Genomic DNA, 23852 nt, shown 5'->3' on the forward strand with positions numbered 1-23852 from the left:
CTCCGGAGGCAGAGGCAGGCAGGTTTCTGTGAGTTCCAGCCTAGTCTGGTGTACAGAGGGAGTTCCAGGACAGCCAGAGCTACACAGAAACCCTGTCGTGAGGTTGGAAGCAGAGAAGAGCAAGAAATTCATGGCTTTTCAGTATAACCCCATCTGTGCATCTATTGTTATTTGAATGTTTAAAAGGGCAAATATTGAGGATGAGGAAAGCTCAGCTGGAAAAGTGAGGTTTTGTTTGTTTGGTTGGTTTTGCTGTGCAAGCAAGACCTGAGTTCCATACCCAGAAAGATCAAAAACAAAACCCCACAGGCAAAGCCAGGCGGTGACACACGCCTTTAATTCCAGCACCCGGAGGACAAACAGACCCAATGCCAAACTGCAGGCTCTTGAAAGCCGCCAATCTCCCGCGTTAGGCCGGGCGGACACAAAGCCTCCCGGGGAGGAGGCGGGGTTCACGACGTCATCACGGATCCGCCCCTTGACGTCAGGCGCCGGGGACACCAGGAGGTTTCTGGCGGCACCGGCGCCATTTTGCCTGAACGTGCGAGCTGGTGGGAGTGGAACGCACCGGCCGTTGTAGCCGTCGCCTTCTTCCTCCCCACAGTCCGAACAGCGCGGTGACTAGGCCGTCGGCCCTCGAGCCGAGACATATCTCTTATTTAGTTCTCGGGAGCGCCTGGCCGACATGAGTGATGTAGAGGAAAACAACTTCGAGGGCAGAGTGAGTACAAAGCCGCGGGAGCCGTCTTCGGCGGCGGCCCGATGCTCCGGGGCTCGGGGACGAGCGCGGTCGGTCGGGCGAGGTTGCGGGGCCCGCAGGAGCAGCCTTGAGGGCCACCGCGAGCGCGTCACGTCCCAAGATGGCTTCGGGGTCCCCCTGCCTGTCCAGATGCCCCACTAGCCCGCAGCGCTCCTTTCTGGCGGCTCACTGGTACCTGGCCTGGTCCTATCCTCTCCTGTCGCTCCCTTTCCTCTCAGCTTCCCATCTCTGCTCCGAGGTGCGGGTCCCCGGCGCGGTGGGGCAGGAGGCGGCGGGGCGCTCCCTCCGGCCGGATAGTGGTAGGTGCTTCCTGCGGTGGCATCTCGGGCCACCCACCCCTCCGGCCATCGCAGCGGGGTCTCGGGGTCGGAAGTGCGCGGGGCTGTTGTCCGGGCGGGGAATCGCTGGCGCGGGACTAGCTGGGGCCTGTGTCTCCTTGGCTCTCTGTTGCAGTGAGCGGCCGCGTCTCCGTCGGAACCGGCGGCGTTGCGTCTATAGAGGCGAAAGCCTTGAGGTTGAAGGTGGGACGAGCCCAGTGAAGTGGTTAGTCAACGACCGCAGCGACCCTTAAGAGTCCTTAAGACGAGAGCTGGGAAGGGAAAACTACGCAAGAGCCTTTCCCCTTAATGTCCTCTTTCCTTTCGCTTCTAAAATGAATGTGGAAATGCAGTAGCGCCTGTTTTTCTAACTGCTAGATGTTGGGTTCTTTATGTCTCAACTTCTAAAGCTTTCCTTCCTGAGACCATTCATCTGAAAACTCCTTTACAGGTTTTTATGGCTAAACTGCCAAGGCATCTTTTAAATCTTACGTAACTGAACGAATTTCTTGCCTCAGTTTTTTGGAATAGCTACTCAGTGTTAACTCAAAAGATGACCTGAAATTTACAGACCCTCTCCTGGTTTTCTCACCCATGCCCCAGGAAGGGGCGCAAGGCTTTCATTATTTGAGGGCTTGTGAATATAAACAGTGTGCCCAGCTTGAGAATATTAGGACGTTACCGGGTTTTGAGTTTGATTCCGAAGTTACCCTAGTATTGGAAATTAATGGAAGTAAGTTCTGGTGAAAACCATGGAAGGAAAAAAGGGAAACAAAAGTCTTCTGGTGCTCGGTCTGGCTGTTGTGTTGGTATTCTAGTGGAGGAGGGGCGGGTGGGGAAAAACCGCTGGAGGGGTTTACTGAAGGAAAGAATGTGTCCCTTTTGGAAGCTCAGGATTGGAAACGCCTGTACTCTGTCGGTCAGGTCATATGGTCAGTTAGGGTTTTGCTCTTGAGAAAAGAGGGTGTGTTTTGTTTTTTACTTTTTTATTTAATGCACTAGTACAAGATCATAACTACGTTTAACTTTGGTTGGATTATTTGAATGAAATTTGCACACAATATAGTTGAATCTGCTTACTGTTTTTAGGTTTTGTTGTGCTAAAAACTTTTTAGGACCATGGAGTGAGTATTTGCAGGTAGTTGTGTTACTTGTGAAACTATTTCAGTAATTAGGAAAAGACGTTTGGGTGTTTGTTGTTCGTGGTTTGCTTTCTGGGGTTTGCACCGGTATAGCTCTGATTGCTGCTCTAGATCTCTAATTTATCCCCTAGTGGACGGAGTAATGGATAATTACCACCTTACCCACCCCCAAATATTTAAGATTCCTATTCATTTTTCTGTTAATTTATTTCGTTATTAACAACCTAGTTAACACATAGGGACTTTTCTAGCTTTCTTCTGCCATTTGTAGTAACAAAAAAAATTTTTTTTTTAACTTTTTACAACAGTCCCTGTGTGTAGTTCAGTAAGTTGGCTCATCAGCACCCTCAGGGTCAGTTAAGGCTAGATGCAACAGAGTTTTTGTTTTGTATTCTTAAATTGTAATTGAACAAACTTGTAATTACATAAAGAATTAGAAGGGTAGAGGCTTGTAGGGGTTCACCTTGCTTGTTGTTGAGCTTTGTGGGAGTGACACCCAGGCCCTTTGCATGCCAGGCAAGTGCTCTGCCACTCCTTTCTTAAAGCAGCTCAATATTTAAATACTTTAAATGTTTGCTTTGTGGGGGTTCTGTGCTTGTGGGTTTCCCCCCTGTTGATTGTAGTTGCTATGCCCCCTTCGCATTACCTGTAAAGATGTCTGAGGGCATCTTCCTAAACGAGATATTTGGATGATGTGTTATTGAAGCTATTTATGTGGTAGTTAGACTTCAAACTCTTCTCATTACAGTAAATTAGGGGAGGAATTGGCAGGTCAGTAGTCAAATGCTTGGCCTCTCAGGTATTGTAAAAAGATTATTAATGTAGGTTTTTTTTTTTTTTTATTCTTTTCCTTTCTGTAGGAATTTATTGAGAAGATTGTATCTGATACATGAAGTGAATGATTGCACTTTTTCTTCAGGTGTAACAGGGAGTGTGTTAATCCCATCTCAGTAACAGTGTTTAAAATTAGCTGGAGGCTTTATTACTTCTGATAATATAGCAAGGGCTGGAATGCTGTCAGCATTTTAGAAATAAAGAACCACCCAGGAAGTGCTGCTGGTGCACACCTAAGAACTTGGGAGGCAGAGGCAGGTGGATCTCTTGAGTTTGAGGCTAGCCTGGTCTGCTGAGCAAGTTCAAGGACAGCCAGGGCTACACAGGGAAAACAAAACAAAGAGGAACTGGAAAGATAGCTTAGTGGTTAAGAACACTCACTGTTCTTCCGGAGGACCTGGGTTTGATTTCCAGCACCCACATGGCAGCTCACAGCTGTCTGACTCCAGGATCCATCTCACACAGACATATGTGCAGGCAAAACATCAATGCACATAAAAATAAAAATTAAAAAAAATTATAAAAGGAAAGAAGGGAAGAGAGAACAAGAACAGACCAAGATGTGGAAGACCACATAAGCCCCAGTTTACTGTTCATTGTGTGTATATACATGATCCTGTATATGTCTAGATTTTTCTTTGTGAAGAGCACATTGTACTTAACTGTATTGACCCATTAATAGAGTTTGCTAAAAGGATTTATTCAAGCCATATTAGACTGTGTATTTTTTTACTTTATGTGTATGAGTGTTTTGCCTGCGTGTATGTCTGTGTACCACACATATAATGCCTAAAGAAGCCAGAAGAGGAAACCACATCCTCTAGGACTAGGGTTGCAGATGGTTGTGAGCTACCAAGAGCTTTCAGTCTTAATTTCGGGTGACTGCCAATTTAAACCTGGGTTTAAAAACAAAAGTACTGTCATCAAGTGTATTAGTGCTGAGATAGTGACAGATGTGTGCAGCCAAGATAACAAAGGGTTTCTAATCTGACACGTAATAAGTGCTCTTTGTTTTGGAGATCTGTGATCAAAAGGACTGGCACAGGAGCAGTAGAGTGCAGCTTGAATTATTTATGGCAGAAACCCCTTTCAGGGAATATAGGAGAATGTTTGTGCCATTACAAAAAAAAAAAAAAAAAAAGGTCCAGTGCTGGGTGTGCTATGGCACACTATTAATTCCCAGCATTTGGAAGCCAGAGGCAGGCAGATCTCTGAATTCCAAGTCAGCCACGGTGCACAGTAAAGTCCTGCCCCCAAAACAAACCAGTCAAAGTCCAGACAGGCCCCTAAGCAGCTCACTTGGTGCATGCATATATCAGTTTAGGACAGTGTGTAGAAGATGCTTCCATCCGGGGTTTCACTGAAGCTCCAGCTCTTGCAGGCCATAACTCCAGATCCTTTTGTTTCAGCTTCTCCTGGATACTGGAATTTACAGCCAGAGGCTACCACACCCAGTGTTCTTTTGAAACTGGGAAAGAGGGAAAGGTGGCTCTGTTTGTTCAACTTTCTTTTCTCTTTCAGTATCTCACTGTTTACTCCTGGCTGACCTCAAACTCTGATCTATTTGCCTCTGCCTCCTGAGTACTGGCATCTTTGTCACCTTAATAAAAATGATGAATTGTCTGCTTCATAAAACTTATCTAAAGTTAAAAGAGTTTTGATCTTAATGTCCTTTGTAGAGATTGAGAACGGACATAACTCTTAATAGTTCTTATGCTCTTAGAAACCCAATTTTTAAAAAAAAAGAGGCCTAGTACTCCAAAGTTTCTTTGCTATGGAATAATTTGTCGATGAAAGTAAAAAATTAAACAAATTTACCTGTATTAATTGGGATTAAAAGTTGTATTTGTGTGCTGTAGAAGATGGCTCAGTGAGGAAGGTGCTTGCTGTAGAGCATGTGAACCTAAATTCTGAAGCCAGGCACCTATATGTAAAAAGCCAGGCTTTGCAGAGCATGCCTCTACTCTAATCCAAGGGTTTAGGATCCTCAGAAGTCCCTAGGCTAATTAGATGAGCTCTGGGTTCAGTGAGAGACCAACCCTATCTCAAACAGTAAAGTGGAGGATGATAGAGCAAGCTATCTTAACTTTCTTTCACAGGTATGTGAGCATGCAAATATACACAAAGTTGTATGTATTAATATTTTTGTTTTTGTTTTTGTTTTTTTTGAGACAGGGTTTCTTTGTATAGCCTTGGCTGTCCTGGAACTCACTCTGTAGACTAGGCTGGCCTCAGAAATCCGCCTGCCTCTGCCTCCCAAGTGCTGGGATTAAAGGCACCACCACTGCCCGGCTTGTATTAATATCTTAACAAATGGAAGAGACAGGTCTATACTTGCAACCCACCACTCCAGAAGTGATGTTCAGAGGATAACCACCAGTTTGAAGTCAGCCAGGGACACAACAAGACTCCCAGAGCTGGAAAGATAGCTCAGAGAGAGATTAAGAACACTTGACTGCATTTGCAGAGAATCCAGGTTCAATACCCAGCACTCACATGGCACCTCATAGTCATCTGTAACTCAAGTCCCAAGGGTTCAGGCACACTCTTCTGGCCTCTGGGTATGACATACATAGGGTACTCAGAAACATGTGCAGGCAAAACACTCACACACATAAAAACTAATTTATGAGCCAGGCGGTGGTGCATCCTTTTAATCCCAGCATTGGAATGGAAGAGGCAGGCAGATAGATCTCTGTTTGAGGCCAGCCTGGTCTACAAAGCTAGTTCAACGACTACACAGAGAAACCTAAACAAATGAGAGGGGAGACCTTGTCTTTTAAAAAAAGGAGAGATAGGAGGTGTTTGCTTCACTCCTGGAATTGATTTACTAGCTTGTTTTTAAAACAGTTTATTTGGGGTTTAAGGTTTTTATGAGGACTGGAGAATTGGCCTAGCTGAAAGGACCCTGGTTTTTTTCTTACACTGGGACTAAGTAGCCCACGAGGACTTTTGCTCCAGTTTCCGAGGGAACCAATGCCCTCTTCTAGCTTGCTTCTCTAGCACCGGGGTGTAAGTGGTGTGCATAAATGCAGTAACACAATTTTAATGAAAGTTTGTGTGAAATTTAGAAATGAGATTTGTTATACTGCTTTACTGAAGCCTCAGCAACTTAATTTTAAATACTTAGATTAATATGCCTAAGGGAGTGTGTAGACTGGAAACAAAAGAAATGGCTGGGTTTTAAGTGGGTTGCTGTTTCTCAAGAGGACCTGAATTGGGCTCCCAGCACTTATGTCTGATAGCTCACAGCTGCCTGTAACTCCAGCTTTAGGGAATCCATCACCCATTTCTGTCCTTTGCAGGCTCCCACATACACTAATACAGACATGTGCACATAAGATCTTGAAGCTGGGTGTGGTGGTGCATGCCTTTAATTCCAGCACTCTGGTCCACTTATAGCTAGAGTAACACAGAGGTGCCCTAAATGAAAGAAAACAACCTTTTGTAAGTCTTCTCATGTAGTGGTTAAAGGCACTTGTCACTAACCCTGACAGCCTGATTTCAGTACTTCCAGCCTACATGGTGGGAAAGAACAGACCCTTCCTCCACATGCTTACCAAGACACAGACCACCACTCCCAGTAAATAAGTAAATACATTTACAGAAAGGGGTAAAGCTAGTCAGGCATTGTGGCCTGTAATTAATCAACCTGCCTATAATCAGTCAATCCCTCTTGAAAGGGACAGGAGGAACAGGAATTGAAGACCAAGTTGGGCTAATGGCTAGCCAGCTTCGGTGACTCAGACCTAGAATCTGCACTGTAGGCCCAGCTGATAGTGAGTTCTAGATAGCCTGAACTACCAGAGGTAGAAGAAAGGGGGGAAAGTAAAGCTGTTTTACTTATAGTAGGAATAGTACTAACTCTAAATTTGGTGTGTTGGGTTTATTTTCTGTGTTAAATGCTATCATAAAGCCAGTTGTACTACTGTTCTTTTTCCACTCCATCCCCTACTTTTAATTGTACAATTTGCAAACTTAAAAAATAAGTGGGAAAGGCAAGCTTTTGGGGGGAAGCAGTGCCTGTGACTATCCATAGTGCATTGCCGTAACCTTACAGATATGTGAGAAGTGCTAACCGTGGGGGCGCATAGCTAATTCAAGTGAACTGTTTGATAACTTAGTTTGATAAGATAAAAGCAGCATGAATGATCAGCATAGTCATTTCGTTGAACCTAGCTGACTAAAAATGTTTAATATTTTCATTTGTTGGTGCTCAGGCATCATGATCACCCTTAAAAGGTATATATTTCTACACTCAGTGAAGTTGTGTATAACTGAAGTACAAGTGAAAAAACAGTAATAGTCACATTGAGGAAGAGGTTGTATTAAACACTAGGAAAGTGGAAGGCCAGTAGGAAGTGTGAGCTGCACATAGACTTTTGTCCATAGTCTGTTGCTTTCATCAGAGGTATAATAGAAAAATGACTCGTGGCCATCAGCCAGCTTCATCATGTTAGGAACGCTCCAAAACAACCCGAAAGCTAGCAGGGCATAATGTCCAAACTTAGAGACTATACAGACTTATGTTAGAGTTATACACGAGCCTAATGGAGACCACAGTGACATCCTAGTGCATCATACAAGTATGATCTTAAATGAAACGAAGTCATTATTTGACATTTTGAACACTAGTTTGTTTTCTAGAGGTGCTTTTAGTAGCAACTTGGTTTGAGACTGGAAATGTTGGCTGTATTAGCCTAAGTTCTAATAAAGGCCAGCACCATTGTTCTCAGAGAAAGAGAGCAAAAATGTGTCCCTACAGTATGGTATTTAGACAGCCAAAATGGATTTTCTTTTTGGCATATGATTTAAATTCACTAGTTTACTTTATGGAAATCTCCACTTTCTAAAGTACTAGGGAAATAACAGAAGTTTGTTTCACATAATGTCCATACTTGAATGTATATCAATTTGTCCCTATAACCTGGCAGCATTGCCTGGACTTAGTATTTAAAAGGGTTTGTGTTATATATAAATTTGCTTGGCTTTACTTAATATTAAACACTAAGCCTATGTATTTTACATCTACAGTTTACTGATCATCCTGTTGCTTGGTTCATGTTTTATAACAATTTGTCCATATAGCAAATACCAAAACCTGTTTGAGTTAGTTGTGTTTAACCTTCTGCCTGGCTTCTTTGTGGTTTGTACTATCTAAGGTAGATTGAAGCCTATTTAGTGTTTCCTTTATAATCAGTGATATGGGTCAATATGAGTCCTTTTACATGTTTCATTCAGCTGGGGAGCATATTGTAAAGGGTTGTTTGTAGCCAGGGTACTAAGGAATTGTTAACATGGGGCTGGAGAGATGGCTCAGTGGTTAACAGCACTGAATGCTCTTCCAGAGGCTGTGAGTTCAATTCCCAGCAACTACGTGGTGGCTCACAGTCATCTGTAATGGGATCTGATGCCCTTTTCTGGTGTGTGTCTGAAGACAGTTATAGTGTACTCATATACATAAAATAAACCAATCTTTTTTTTAAAAAAAGGAATTGTTAATATCCCTTCAACCAGCTTTAAGAGCTGGTTAGTCTAGTGGGACAAAACAGATGACCAACTCTTTCCAGCATTTAATTTTTTTCTTCATTGTAATTTAAGTTCCCAAATTCTAAATAGTTTTAACGATTTTTTTTAAATTTAAATTAGCCAGCTGTGGTTGCACATGCTTGTTAAATATAATGCTTTTGAATAAAAAGGTATATAAATCAGTGTTACAGTGCTTAGCGTAGGACAGTTAGGGGTTAAATCCCAAGCACTGCCAGAAAGAAGAGAACACCTTCAAAATGTTTTCTTTTAAAAGACATTCTGCTATTCAGTGATACTTTGTTGCTACTCAAGATCTGGGAGTTGTTTAAATTAAAACAATTTTTTTTTTTACTGAGTTACTTAAGTTTCCAGGAGAAATTTTGGAGGCCAGCAAGATAGTTGAGTGGGTAAGAAGACATTTGCTGCTGTCCTTGCAGCCTGAAGTTTGAGTACCAGTGACTCTTAACAAGTTGCTCTTTGTCCACATGTGCACAAAATATAAATTAAATGTAACTTTTTGAAAGAAGTCATTTTTCAGTGATAATACTTACATGAGGAGAAGCTTGGAAATTAAAAAATGTATCTGGGCCATTAAATTTTTGTCATGTTAGAGGGTTTATTAATCATTTAAGAGTAAATTTATGCTTTATTTTAGGATTTTTAAAAAAATCATAATAAAGCTAAAGGTTTATAGTACCTCAAAGTAAGACCCTCTGATGCCTCATTGTATAACAAAGGCTGTGGTGCTGACATAAATGCTGTCGAGACACTGCTTTTCACAGCAACAAAGGTTATACCCGAGGGCCTTTTTGTTGTTTTTAATAAAAAAATTTTTTTTTATTCACATTGATGTTTTGCCTGCACTGTGTCTGTATGAGGATTTCAGATCCTGGAGTTAAAGAGTTGTGAGTTGTCATGTGGGTGCTAGGAATTAAACCCTGATCCTCTGGAAGGGCATTCAGTGCCCTTAACTTGAGCCATCTCTCCAGCCCAGAGGGTCTGTTTTATAGAAAGGAAAGGTAACAAAAAAAACCATTGTCTAGGTTCAGATTTTGAACTAGCGGCTGAGACTTAAGTTACATGCAAAATTAATTATTTTCTTTTTCTGTAAGTAATAAATATGTTGCTCCAGTCTTTAGGCATTTAAGAGTCTAAGATATCAAAGACTTAACACTGCATAACTAAATGGAAATGTCATTGACCAGGAAAATAATGGGTGGAGTTCTTGTTAGGTAAATCTTTTTGATATTAAGAAATTGATTTTATATTAAAAGAAAGTATTTGATATTACTAAGAAAAGGGGCCCGGGATCTAGCTCAGTTAATAGGGTGTTTGCCTAGCACTGGGTCCTGGTTCGAGCCCAGCACTACATAGGGCCAAGTTTGGTTGTGCATGCCAGTATCTACTTGGGAGAGAAAGAAAGGCAGGAGATGTATGATATCTTTTTGCATAAATGAAAGCTGGTGTGCATATTATATACCTTTGTAAGATGGGGCTAATTTTTGCATTAATAACCAAGTCTTAAAGTGCATGGAGAAACCAAATCTTGGTTTCTATTTTGGTGTGGGTCTCATATCAGTTCAAGTTACCATGCTTTTTAGTCAGTTACAAGTTATTTGGTAAGTTTTTACATAGAACTTTTCAATAACCAATTTGTCATGAAGGAGATGGTTCTATGAACTGTATAGTCTATCCTGGGTTATTAAATGCAAATGTGTCTCATAAACAGGAATAGCGTGTATTTCAGGAATTTATAAGCCAAAGTCAGGACTGTTAGAAACTTTGTTCTTTCCTTTTAGTTTTTCTCTGCTTGCTTTACAACACATCTTTCTGGTTAATCACAATAAGTGAAGATGGTAGTCAAAATTGGGAGAAGGTGGAATTTTACTATTATGTCTTGATTTCTGGCATGTGTGCTATCATGAGTTCAGATGGTATATACAGCTATTTCGGCCTGGGATGCTTTGCTTCAGTAGTGCCTGAATTTCTTTAGTGTGGCTTATTGAAAGTTAATTCTAAGATTAGTAAGAGCCTTCAGCCTACAAAATAGTGGAAAATGAATATTTAGGTGGGGGGATTGCAGGTTCAATGTTTGAGTTACATATTTATATTAAAATTAGGGACTAGAATGGAACATGAAAGGGGAGGAGGGTAAGGAGTATGGTTAAAAACTTGAGAAATTCAGTAAATTATGTTAGACTACACTTTTGAACATTTTTAAATACTATAAAATTTGTTTTTTTTTTTTTTTAATTTATTTTTTAAATAAACTAGTTATTTGCACTTTACCTGCTGGCCTTCCCACTTGGTAGATAACATTCTGAACTCCAGCAGAGTTTTATAATCCCCACGTGCTTAAATATACTAAATGTTCTTTTTCCATTAAGGTTAATGTTCGTGAAGAAATTGAAGAGTTTTTTCCAAGAATGTGGAAGATAAATCAAGATAAAAGAAGGCTAATGAAAAGTATTAAAGATCAGAAAATTAAAATTGAATGGGGGAAAAAATTGAACAGAAGATTGGTCAGATAGAAGCACTTGAATATTTTTTTAAGGCTATTTTGAATTGTTTGAATTGGGGAAGAATACACGAAGTATGAAAAATGAAAAACTCAATGAAGAATGAAGAGAAGTAGAAAGCAAGAGTGAAGTAGAATTAAAAGAATCTGGAAGAATGAATGGGTCCTAGGTTAAGTAAATGTATGGTTTATGTTCCAGTGTCTGTATGATCAAGTTGTAGATGAATTTGCATGATTACTTAGTTAATAGAAAATTGGTGATCTGGTTCAAGTAGGGAATTATTGAGGATAGTTAGCAGTATTAACAATGGGATATTAATGAGCTGAAATTTTTTTCTGGAGGGTGCTGCCTAACCATTTGTTTTTCAGGAGCAATCAATATAAATAATTACGGTACTTTAAATGTTAGGTGTTAGGCATCTGCGTGACCAGTGCCATTTGTAATACTGTCTTCTTTGTTAGGAGTCTCGCTCTCAGTCAAAATCTCCAACGGGAACTCCTGCTCGTGTAAAATCAGAGAGCAGGTCAGGATCTCGTAGTCCATCAAGGGTTTCCAAACATTCTGAATCCCATTCTCGATCAAGATCAAAATCCAGGTAAGCTTATACTTTGTAAATGGCTTTCTTCACTGTAGTTTGTCAGGTCTCCTTTTAGCTGCATTTCCCATAGAAAGTTTACCACACCCTGAGACTGCAGCATTTTGAAGCCTTTCTTAGCATATGTTAGCTGTTACTCATTGAGTAAAGACACCTGCCACCATACCTGATTCTGAGTCTAGTCCTTAGAAGCCAAACGATAGAGCTGACTGCTGCAGTTGTCCTCTGACCTCTACCCATGTGCCAGCGCACAAGTACACGATACATATGCACACAATCAAAAGTAAATAAGTGAACAAACACACATCCATAATCCATCCCCCTCTCAGCTGGGCTAGAGTTTGCTCCAAGGATCCCTAGTTTCCACCTTCCAAAACTGGAGTTACAGCCAGTTGCCATACCCAGCCAGCATTTACAGGGCTTCTGACGGGCCGCATTCTAGACCTCCGCCGTAAGCCGTCTGCCCAAGTCAAAACCTGACTGTTTAAGGTGGTAGATTAGGCTGAAATTAGCACTAAGGAAGCTAAGGGACATCTTTATTAGTGATTTTCCCACGCAAGTGCTTTTGCTCAGGTAATAGGCACAGTTTTATCCTTCTTGTAGAAGTCTTTTTATTCAAAACTTAATGCAGGTTATCTCAGTGTTCCTTGCTCTAAATTAGTTCCTTTAAAGGTCAAGCACACTTTACTCTTGCTATTCTCTAAGTGCATCTCCGCCTCTTTCTGTCTCATTTTAGACAGGCTCTCATGATGTAGCCCAGGCTAGCCTGGAACTTGCAGCCATCTTTGTGGTAGTAAAAGCAGGCAGCGCTGTGCCTGCTGCTGCTACTATTTATTCATTTCTGTTTTCAAATGGGTTCCCCTGCCTCTGTCTCCTGATTAAAATCATGCGTGACCATGCTCTACTCTGTCTTTCAAGGATGTTTTGATGGAAGGTAAAATGAGGGTGAAGAAATGGGCTAAATAGGAATTGTAAGAATCAGAATATGTGCCAGAGAGACGACACAGTGGCTAAGAATGTTTGCTGTTGTTCAGAGGACCTGAATTTGGTTTTGGTTCTCAGGACACGTGTTTGGCAGCTTACAGCCAACCACCTATAAGGACCTTCAGGAGATCTGCAGTCCACTTATGGCAGGTGTTTACAAACATGTACACATATACATAAGTAAAAATAAGTGTCTGTGTGCACACAAGCAGGTGCCCTCGGAGTCTAAAAGAGGGGATGGAATCCCTTACAGAAAGTTGTGTACATGCCGGGCAGTGGTGGCGCATGCCTTTAATCCCAGCACTTGGTAGGCAGAGGCAGGCGGATTTGTGAGTTGTTTCACCCAACAAAAATGAAAGACAGCTAAAAAACAGTCATTTGTATGCAATATAGAATGCAGAGGGAATTTGATTTTAAGGAATTGTTTTATGTAGGACACTATATTTTTGAGTACATTGTCATTGTCTTCAGACACACCAGAAGGGGGTATCAGATCCCATTACAGATGGTTGTGAGCCACCATGTGGTTGCTGGGAATTGAACTCAGGACCTCTGGAAGCACAGCAGTCAGTTCTCTTAACCACTGGGCCATCTCTCCAGCCCCTGATCTAGTACTTTTTAAAGAGTACGTACTCAGAGTGGGTTTTTTTTTTTTTTTTTTTTTTTATGTTTTATGTCTATATATGTGTACCACAAGCTTGTAGTGTCCTCAGAGACCAGTAGAGTCATCCCCTGGAACTAGAGTTATAGTTATAAGCCATTCTAAACCAAACCTGAGTCTTTTCAGGGACCAACAAATACTCTTAACTGCTGAGCCATCTCTCCAACCCTGTGAGCCAGTATTTTACCTAAGTTTATTTCTTTCAAAGGTCAAGGTCACGGAGGCATTCTCATAGACGCTACACTCGATCCAGGTCACACTCTCACAGGAGACGATCTCGGAGTAGGTCCTATACACCAGAGTATAGGAGGCGGAGGAGCCGGAGTCACTCTCCAATGTCTAATCGCAGAAGGCACACTGGCAGCAGGGTATGTGTGTAAGAGTTCATGCAAATTGGTTTTCTCTTTCCTGAATGTGTAGTCATGGCATAATACCTTGCTTTGCACAGTCTTATTTAGGCCTACAATGTCTTCAGCCTGTGAGACTTGCTGCTGAATAAGCTCACCCTTTCTAGTTCTTTCTGGCTTCTGGCTGGCTGGTCTCTTCTGCCTAAAAAAAATAAAATTCCAACTGATTCAAACTGGCTTCTTTGTTGTTGTTTTGGTTTGGTTTGGTTTTTTCAAGACAGGGTTTCTCTGTATAGCTCTGGCTGGCCTGGAACTCTTGAAATCTGCCTGCCTCTGCCTCCCAAGTGCTAGGATCAAAGGCATGCGCCACCACTACCCGGCGCTCAAACTGGCTTCTTACAACTCTGACGAAATTGCTGTTTGGCCTATTTCTAACTGTGGCAATATGTTCTAATCTTCTGGCTCCTCATTCTCTGCCTGGCTTGTTCTGTCTTCACCTGTGTCTAGCTTGTTCTCTTTCTGCAACCTATGGATAGGATAACTGTCCAGGTCAAACTGCCTGCTTTCTGTACTGATCCTTAAGTAGCTTTCCTTTCTGTTCTCTTCTGCTAATGTGTGTATTCTTAACATCTCTATGTGACACGTTGTTTGGATGTGAGACACTGAAATGTTTTGTTTTGGTTTAATAGTTGGCTTAGGGGCCAGAAAGATAGCCCAGCAAGTGGATCAGGACACTTGGCTACCAGGCCTGATCTGAGTTTAACCTGAATCTACATTGTATGAAGAGTTGTCTGACCTCCACATGTGTTTCATAGCACAAGTATGTCCATGTATGCACACAGGTAGAAATCTGTGTTTTAAAAAATAGGTAACAAGAGTCCAGGTTTCAACTAGGTTGCTTTACCTGCTGTGCATCTGCATAACGCCAGCGATGCTGACAATCATGATAGACTGTGTTAGTATTGAATAATCTTAAAAAGTCTGGATCTTGGAAACATTCAAAGGATATCCTGCTACAGAATGAAAATGGTGATTGGAGATACAGCTTAGTGGCTAAGAGCACTAAAATGCTTTGCCTTAGGTGCAGAGTTGGGATCCGTTGTCCCATCTGGCCTCTGTGGACATGCACACGGACAGACAGGTGGAAGAAGGGGGTGATTTTTTTTTTTTTTTTATGTGTTTGTGAGTGCCTACCTTATCTATGCGTACCATGTTTGCCTGGGGAAGTCAGAGGGTGTTGGATCCCCTGAAAGTAGAATTAATGGGTGGTTAAAAGCCACCCTCTGGGTGCTGGGGACTGAAATGGGATCCCCTGCAAGAGCAGAAGTACCCTTAACCATTGAGCCATCTCTCCAGCTCCTAAGATCTTTGAAAGAATGAAAGTAGAAGGCTAGGAATGTAACTGAACTGGAAGAGTGCTTGCCTGTTTTGCTCGAGGCCCTGGGTTCAACCTTCAGCACCACATAGTATTGGGTATGTGGTGCATGGCTAATTCCAGCACTGAGGTTATTGCTAAAAGTGAAAACAAGTCAGATAAGTAGTGAAGGACTAGGCATGTGAAAGGTGAATTCTTTAGATACATTCTGAAAATTGCTGGGCTATAGATCCTATAAAGTCTCTGTAAAGAGTATTCCAAAAAAGATCTTCATGTGTTTTCATCTTATGTATTGAGTTGTGATTAAAATTTAATTCCTCCTTTATTCAACAGGCAAACCCAGATCCTAACACTTGCCTGGGAGTATTTGGCCTCAGTTTGTATACAACAGAGAGAGACCTTCGTGAAGTATTCTCCCGATACGGACCTCTGAGTGGGGTTAATGTGGTTTATGATCAGCGGACTGGGAGGTCGCGTGGATTTGCTTTTGTGTATTTTGAGAGGATAGATGACTCTAAGGAGGTAAATATGGTTTTACAATTTTTATTTAGAAGAATTTTTGCTATGCTTAATGATACAGTATTACACGTTACTGTTAGGTCTGTTGATGTACATTTTTGTAAACATGCCTTCTGATTCTCTGACCTGATTGGAACTCTCACGTTGTCGCCGTTAAAAAGTTAGTTTTGATTACATGCTGATTGAAATCTGATCTTATGGTGAATTACACGAGTTAATGCTTCAAACTATAGTCTGTATAAGTGTTCTTTTTTTTTAAGAGCCCATATTTATGTTTAAATTGATCTAATTTTAGTCTAACTCCCCATGCACAAATGCAGAAATGGCTTTTTAAATTTTTTAATACCTTATTCTCTTCTGTAATTCAAACATAAATTGATACAGATCATAATAAAAACTGGTGCCTATTTCAAAAATAGTACCCAATAATGGCATTTGAGGGTGAGAGCATATTTAGCGTGCTGGCGTGATGGCACGTGTCATATATAATTTGGGAGTTGAAAGAACACTTGGGTGAATCCTGTAGTGGATTGGATGACCCCAGACCATAGAATCAGTAAGCCCAGATCTTAATGGTACTGAAGTTAAGAAATTATATGATTCTTAGTTTGTAATTTCTTAATCTGATAGACACACTAATTTCTTGCGGGGGGTGGGGGGGGCTTGGTTGGGGTTTTTTGTTTGTTTTTTTTGGTCTTTTGAGACAGGGTTTCTCTGTATAGTCCTGGCTGTCCTGGTACTCACTCTGTAGACCAGGCTGGCCTCGAACTCAGAAATCCGCCTGCCTCTGCCTCCCAAGTGCTGGGATTAAAGGCGTGCGCTACCACCGCCCAGCCGGCACACTAATTTCTCAGTTATCAGAACATTTTTATTTTTTATGAGCGTGTATTGGGGCTTGCTTATTCCTGTTTTTTGTTTGTTTGAAGTTACTTTACCTTATTTCAGTTAGGATATGAGCCAGGCTTGGGATATAGTATGACTGTAGTCCTACCACTTGGGAGATAATTATCAACAGAAATAGATCTAGGTGGGTAGGTAGGTACAGCCATCCATCCAGGCAGGTAGACTGGGGACAAAAATGGAAGAAAAGAATTACTATCATTGCGTTCCTCCCATCCCTAGTGGGATAAGCTGAAACACAGACAGGCTATGTTCCTTTACGTTTGGCAATCACTAGGAGGCAGTATTGGCTTAGACTTGTTAATTTTGAACAAAGGCATGCAAACTATTACAACTGTGTTGACATTGATAACCTGGTCTTAGGTGGGCTGCTGAGGTGACATTGATAACCTGGTCTTAGGTGGGCGGCTGAGGTTATAAAGTTTAAAGGTTAAACTTAGTTCACTGTTCTGAATATCTGAGATGTTTGTAAGTGAAGCAGAGCTTAGTGACTTTCTGTCTGGGCAACTTAAGTAGGTTCTGAACAGTACTGAGCTCTGGAAATACCGACGGTCCCTATACAGGCTGCATTACTATGTTGTTTTCCAAGGTAGATTTATTTGGATTATAAATACTTCATGCTTCATTTTAGCTAAAAATGGCTTCAAGATTAGTGAATTATGAATTGCTTTTTTTTTTTTTTCTCTTTTAGGCTATGGAAAGAGCCAATGGGATGGAGCTGGATGGGAGAAGAATCCGTGTGGATTATTCTATCACTAAGAGAGCGCACACACCTACACCGGGCATTTACATGGGCAGACCAACTCAGTAAGACTTTGGGTTTATAGGGGTAGAGAACTTGCCTAGCATGTTCAAGGCTTGGGTGTAGGTCCCAGACTGCAAAACAGATAAAGCCAGTTTATCTAAGATTAAACTACACTCTAGAAATGTAATGATGTATGTCAAAATTTGACTAGGAAATCGAAAACATACCTACATCCCCTCCCTTCTGTATCATTTTTATCAGTATATATTCATTTGCGGTGACTGGAAAGATGGCTCATCAGCTGAAAACATTTGCTGTCCTACAGAGGACTAAATTAGAACATGATTAATTACATTTATTTTATGCATATACCTCAAGTGAACGAAATCTGTGTGTGTTCTTTGCTGGGCACAGTGTTTGGCTCCCATCCTTTTAAAGAATACAAAGGAGGCAGAGGCAGGGAATAAAAGACCTGCAGAAAACCAGACTTGAAACAGTATCCCTTACTTAGAACACAGGAAAAAGGGCTTAATTTAAGTTTACCCCAAAGATTGTAACACCTTAGATCATGACATAGTATTAGAGGAGTCATTCTCTCTGATGTTCAGGGTTAGTTTAGTTAAACTTCTATATATTTAGTCCTTTTTTTTTTTTTTTTTCAATATTTATTTTAGGGAGGGGCCATGTGGCTTGCAGACTTTTGTTCTAGCCATCCATGTAGGTTCCATAGGTAGAACTCAGCCTTAGCAGCGAGTGCCCTTACCCACTGGCCTCTCTTTCCAGCCTCTCTTTGCTACTTCTTCATTGCCTTTCAGGTATTCTTATGTGGTGGATAGCCCTAGCCTCTTGTTGTCATGGTAACTCCACTCCTGGGAGGGGCTGCGAAGGAGGAATGAATCTTGTAAACCTTCTGTCCAATCAAATTTGTTAAATAAAGGCTACAGCCAGTGATTGGGCAGTAGAAGAGGAGTGGGAGGAGCCAGAGGCAGGAAAAGGAGAAGACGGAGGGGAGAAGTGGCGGAGTTGGCAGTTGGTCGAGGCAGAGGGCAGTTGGTGGAGAGAGAGAAGACGAAGAAGACCTAGGAAACCGCAAGTTGTTAAGAGCTCTCTTAGCCGGGGAATAGTGTAGTTTAATGGTAAATCTGCCCAATCTAGGCATGCAGCATTCATTTGATATTTATTGACTTGTGTCCTTTCTTCTATGGATTCCCTATGGGCAAGAGATTTACCCCAACATTCTTAGGCATGGTTTATAGTTTTAGCACTTTGTTTCTACTTTCCATGCTGTTAGTTATTGTCTAATTTCAGTCTCCTTTCTTTTAAAAGACACCGTCTCTACAGAGCCTTGGTTGTCCTAGAATTCACTTTGTAGACTGGCTTTTCCTCTTGCCTCTGCATTTCCAAGTGCTGTGACTGAAGTTTTGTTTGTAGATATGTGTGGGGGAGGGTACACATAAGCACATTGAATACCCTTGGAGGCTGAAAACTGGTGTCAGCGCCCCTGGAGCTAGAGTGGCAGGCTGCTGTGAGCCTCCCTAAGTGCTGAAAACAGAACAGGTACTCTTAACTGCTGAGCCATCTCTCCAGAGTTCTGTGAAAGCCTTAGGAGCCAAAGCAGAGCACCATGGGCATTGGCAAAGTGAAATGTGTGAGGGCGTTTGCATTGCGGGGGAGGTTCCTTCTCAACTCACTTGTCCCAGCAGTTTGTATTAAATGATCTGGATAATGACCTATCTTTCTTTCCCCTTCGTTTCTCTGTAGTAGCGGTGGTGGAGGTGGCGGAGGAGGAGGTGGTGGTGGCGGCGGTGGTGGCGGTGGCAGACGACGAGATTCTTACTATGATAGAGGATATGATCGGGGCTATGACAGATATGAAGATTATGATTACCGGTACAGGTAATATTTTAATTTGGGATATCTATACTTAAATAATAGTATCATTTAGCACTTTAATGTTGAATATGAGTAAAAACTGGATGTTTGAGCTGGGTGTGGTAGCTGGGTGGTGACAGTTGTTTGAGAGACAAAGATGGGTCGTTTAAGCCCGACCTGTCAACATGGTTGGTGATTTTATATATTTTTGGTTGGGGTGGGCAGGAGTTGGAGTGAATTTTAGGGCTGAGAGTGTCACTCAGTGGAACTTGGTAGATTTTAGGGCTGTGATTCTCTAGTGTTAGGTCCTGGGCTTAATTTTCAGTACTGCTTAAAAATATGTTGAGTTTTGGTTTGTTTGTTTGTTTGAAGACAGGGTCTCAGTTATGTAGCCCTGACTGGCTTAGAACTGGCTGTGCAAACCAGCCTGGCCTCCATTAACAGATACTGTCTTCCAAGTATTGAGATTAAAAGCCTGCACTACTCTAATGACTAGGGGTTTTTGTTTTTTAATTTTTATTTATATTTACTTTTCGCCTGACTCTGTGGTTATGAGGTGTGCTAATTCAGCTCTCGTTTCTCACAGAAGAAGGTCGCCCTCTCCTTACTACAGCCGCTACAGGTCACGATCAAGATCCCGTTCCTATAGCCCAAGTATGTAAAATTTACTTTTGTAGAATTGAAACCATTTTTTCTAAGCGGTGGTTTATTTTGGGATACTTGGATATGTGGTCACCGTTAATAGTTGGAAAGATATTGGACAAGTCAGACTGTAATTAATTGTTTTTGTTCTATTTCAGGACGCTATTGATACTGGAGTGATTGTGCCCAAGAACTTTGCTTTTCTTTCTTTCTTTCTTTTTTTCCTTTTTTCCTTTTTGATTTTGGATTTCCAAGCTTCCATGCTTCCTAGTCCTTTAAAAAAAAACAAAACAAACAAAAAACCTGATGTATTTAATCTCTGCGTGGCCAGTTGTGTTGCTGTTTCCACCTTTGTTACACTCTAAAGGTGTGATTGTCTTTTCAGTAGTTGACCGTCTTGAGTAAAAGGAAGCGCCCTGTTATGCTTTGTGGTTCTTTGCTTTTACAGAGGATTAACTTCTTACTATGAGGACAGAAACCATCTTTTGAAAGCTTTTTCTGATGATATTGTAGTAGACATTAGAAATCTGTGGTTATGACAAACTGCCTTTTAATCTTCTTTGGGGGAAGATAAATAACACTTTAGGTCAGTCATGTCAGGTTTGTCTGGAGTGGCGTGGAGCAGTTGAATAGTTGAGTGTAGAAGCTCTAGGAGAAAATGTGGGGCATTTCTTTTGAAGAATATAACTTTGAACCTAAAAATTAAGTCACCTTTTAGAAATTAAAAGCTTGTAATTCCTATAAGATATGTTGTATTTGAATTTACATGTTAAACCTTATAAACTTAAAGCGTGATTTTTATGTTAAATTTACGGAAACTTAAGTATTCCCTTAATCACTGAAGGACAACCTTTATTTATTACCTAGAACAATTGTATAACTTGCTGTTAGAAATTTTGGTATTGGGACATTGGTTACATGGGTTATTGTATTAGGATCCTAAAATACATGTGGGGAAGAATAATTTCAAATAAAAGTTAATTTGAAAATGAGATTGTCTCTTTATTTGATAACAGTGGGAATTATAACTGGATTAAAAGCCAGTTTTGTTTTGTGCATATGAATGTTTTGCCTGCATTGGGGGCTAGAAAAGGGTGTCTTATCACTTGAACTGTTTGAGTTGTGAGCCACCATGTGGGTGCTTGCCAGTAGATTGGGGTCTCTGGAAGAGCAAGTGCTGTCTGTCTCTCCACAGTTTTTAATTTTTCTCAAATTCTTGCAATATGTTATATAAAATTTTGCCCGTCTTGAGTTAACGTACTGTTTCCCACACTATTGTTTTGTGTGTGTACACCAGTCCTTTTCCTTTAATCTTTAAAACCTGTGTAGAATGTGAGCCAAAGTATGAAGTAGAAGCAAGGATCACGTGATCAAAATTTTGTAAACCTGTGGAATTAAGGTTTATTCCAGCACATGGAGGCAGACGTAGGTGGGCTTTTTGTTTGTTTTGTTTTGTTTTTTGTTTTTTGTTTTTTGTTTGTTTGTTTGTTTTGTTTTCTTTTTTGAAACTAGCCTGGTCTATTTCTAGTACAACATAAACTTTGTCTCAAAAATAAATAAGGAATCCTATTGTGTACAGTGGTACAGAACTCTTTAGAGACAGAAAAATCACCTTGAGCCCAAGTTTGTGCCAATCTTGAAGGACTATGGAGTCAGACGAAGCCAATGAGGAAAAGACCTGCATTAGAATAGAAACCAAGTAAACGTCTTTTCAAAGTTTGTTTGCTACCTTGGTTTGAGTTCTGGTGCATCCTTTTTATAAGAATTGCTTTGCAATTCTCCATTTATTAGTGTGTTCCTTTATGTAGCACTGAAATTATTTGTTGCTGAACATCCTTGGGCATTTTCTTGACCATTTATTGGTTTGGGTGAATTCCACTGTAGGGAGGTGGTAGGAACCAAACTCATAGTTTTTGTGAGCCTAGCGGTTTAACAACCGAGGCATCTCTCCAGCCCTTATACCTTGATCTTAGTTAGTTATAAAGTATAGGATAACCATGCTACAAAACAGACCCAAAGAAGCCAAGTAAAAAGGAGGCCCCAATAGGGGACACTTGAATCTCAGAACAGATTAGGCATTGGGAGGGAAGGAGGAAGGGTACTGGGTGGGGAAAGGTGAGGTTGGGGTAGGATGGAGAGAGAACTGAGTTGGGAGGGAAGTGCATATCTGGGTTGAGTTAGAACAATGGAAACTAAGCCAGGGCTTAGCAGTGGGTATATGGAGCTTGAACCAGCCATTTAACCAGGCAAGACTTCCAGTGGGACTGAGACACCAGCCCAGCCACAAAACCTTAGACCCAGAATTTGTACTGCTTATGTACACAGGTACAAAATGGAGCAGGATTTGAGGAAAGGGCCAAAAGTGGCCCAGCATGAGACTCAGGCCATGAGAGGGAACCCACCCCGACACTGTTAATGATACTTTACTTGCAGACAGGAGCCTAGCATAACTGTCATCAGAGAGGCTTCACCCAGCAACTAATAGAAACCTATGCAGAGACCCAGAGCCAAACCAGTTAGGAATCCCATTAAAGAGGAGGAAGGAAACAACTAATGTGGGCCCAGAGGGACCTACAAAGACTGAACTGGCAGCCAGCAAGCATGCATAGGAAGGATGTAAGCCCTCTGTGTTACGTGTAACAATTGTGCAGCTGTGTCTTCATGTGTGATTCAACCAGGAACGTGCTGTCTGGCTACATTGCCTGCCTTTGGATCCCTTTCCCCTAACTGAGCTGCCATGACTAGACTCAATATGCCAAGGCTGGTTCACTGACACCCATGGGATGTCCTGAGGAGAGGAAGGTTGGATTGGGTGTGTGTGAGAGAGAGAAGGAGGAAGGGAGGGGAAGCTGTGATCAGGAAGTGTAAATAAGGAAAGAAAAGAGAAACTGAGCAAACCATGGGGAGTAAGTCAGTATGCAGTGTTTCTCCATGGCCCTTGTTCCAATTCCTGCTGGCGTTGCTGTTCTGACTTCCTCATGATGGATTGTAAGTATAAGCAACTAGCCAAAATAAATGCTTCATTCCCCCAAGTTGCTTTTAGACATGGTGGGGTTTTTTGGTTTTTTCGAGACAGGGTTTCTCTGTGTAGTCCTGGCTGTCCTGGAACTCACTCTGTAGATCAGGCTAGCCTCAAACTCAGAAATCCGCCTGCCTCTGCCTCCCAAGTGCTGGGATTAAAGGTGTGCGCCACCACCGCCGGGCTAGACATGGTGTTTTATCACAAGCAAAAGAAAGCAAAGTAATGGAATATCTTGCATACATGCCGGCATTTACATGGCATAGATAGCCATGGAGGCTGGAAGAAAAGGGATTGGAATGGATTGCAGTTGCCTGTGAAGCACCACATGAATGCTGGAAACTGAACCTGGGTCCTCTCTGCACTAGCAACAAGTGTTCTAAACTGATGAACTCTCTCCAACCCCTAGAATTTCTTTAATCACTGTAAGCAAAATAAAAATATGCCTGTAAATTGGATATGATCATGTATGGCTGTAATCCCAGCCTGTGAGGGGGGAGGGCAAGAGAATCAGGAGTTCGAGGCCAACATGGGCGACATAAAAGACTGCCCTGCATCTTGAATTCTAGCATGTAGGAAACAGACAAGTGGAACTTTGCATTCGAAGCCAGCCTGGTCTACAAACCGAGTTCCAGAACAGCCAGAGCTACACAGAAAAACCTGACTTGAAAAGACAAAAATTAACTAATGAATTAATTAATTTAATGGTTTCAGGAATTGAACCTAGGTTTGCAAATGCTGGGCAAGTGTTCTACAACTAGACAACATCCCAAACCCTTTTACTGTTTTATTTTGAGACAGAATCTTGCTAAATTATAATCCTGCATCAGCCTTCCAACAAGCTAGTAATTTAGGCTTATGTCACAGGCCAGGCTTCAATGTTTTTTCTTATTCTAGGAGATACCATTATTAAATATTATATCATCTCTTTAAAATCACCTTTCATGGGCTTGTAGAGAAGGCACAGTAGTTAAGAACTCTTGCTGTTCTTGCAGAGGACCCAGGTTTGGTTCCCAGCATCCACATTGTGGCTCAATCCTCTGTAATCCAGTCCCAAGGGCTCCAATGTCCTCTTCTGACCTCTGTAGGGAG

At 41.5% G+C, this 23852-nt stretch overlaps 1 protein-coding gene across 6 annotated transcripts; it reads left to right on the plus strand.

Moving 5' to 3' along the window:
- Positions 1–485: 485 nt before the first annotated feature.
- Tra2a (transformer 2 alpha homolog) lies at positions 486–20733 on the plus strand. 6 transcript variants are annotated; one of them, XM_034519032.2, is made up of 8 exons: positions 486–721; positions 11563–11696; positions 13550–13709; positions 15397–15585; positions 17174–17289; positions 18989–19123; positions 19686–19753; positions 19900–20733. In XM_034519032.2, the coding sequence occupies exons 1-8, from the start codon at positions 686–688 to the stop codon at positions 19908–19910; spliced, it is 849 nt and encodes a 282-aa protein (XP_034374923.1). In that variant the 5' UTR covers positions 486–685; the 3' UTR covers positions 19911–20733. The 6 variants fall into 6 exon arrangements, with proteins under 6 accessions (XP_034374923.1, XP_076769474.1, XP_034374924.1 ...); XM_076913359.1 differs by having other exon boundaries at positions 510–721; positions 10970–11696; XM_034519033.2 differs by having other exon boundaries at positions 511–721; positions 19689–19753.
- The last annotated feature ends 3119 nt before the right edge of the window (positions 20734–23852 follow it).

This window comes from Arvicanthis niloticus, chromosome 15 (assembly GCF_011762505.2).
Source record: "Arvicanthis niloticus isolate mArvNil1 chromosome 15, mArvNil1.pat.X, whole genome shotgun sequence".
Classification (NCBI taxonomy): Eukaryota; Metazoa; Chordata; class Mammalia; order Rodentia; family Muridae; genus Arvicanthis; species Arvicanthis niloticus.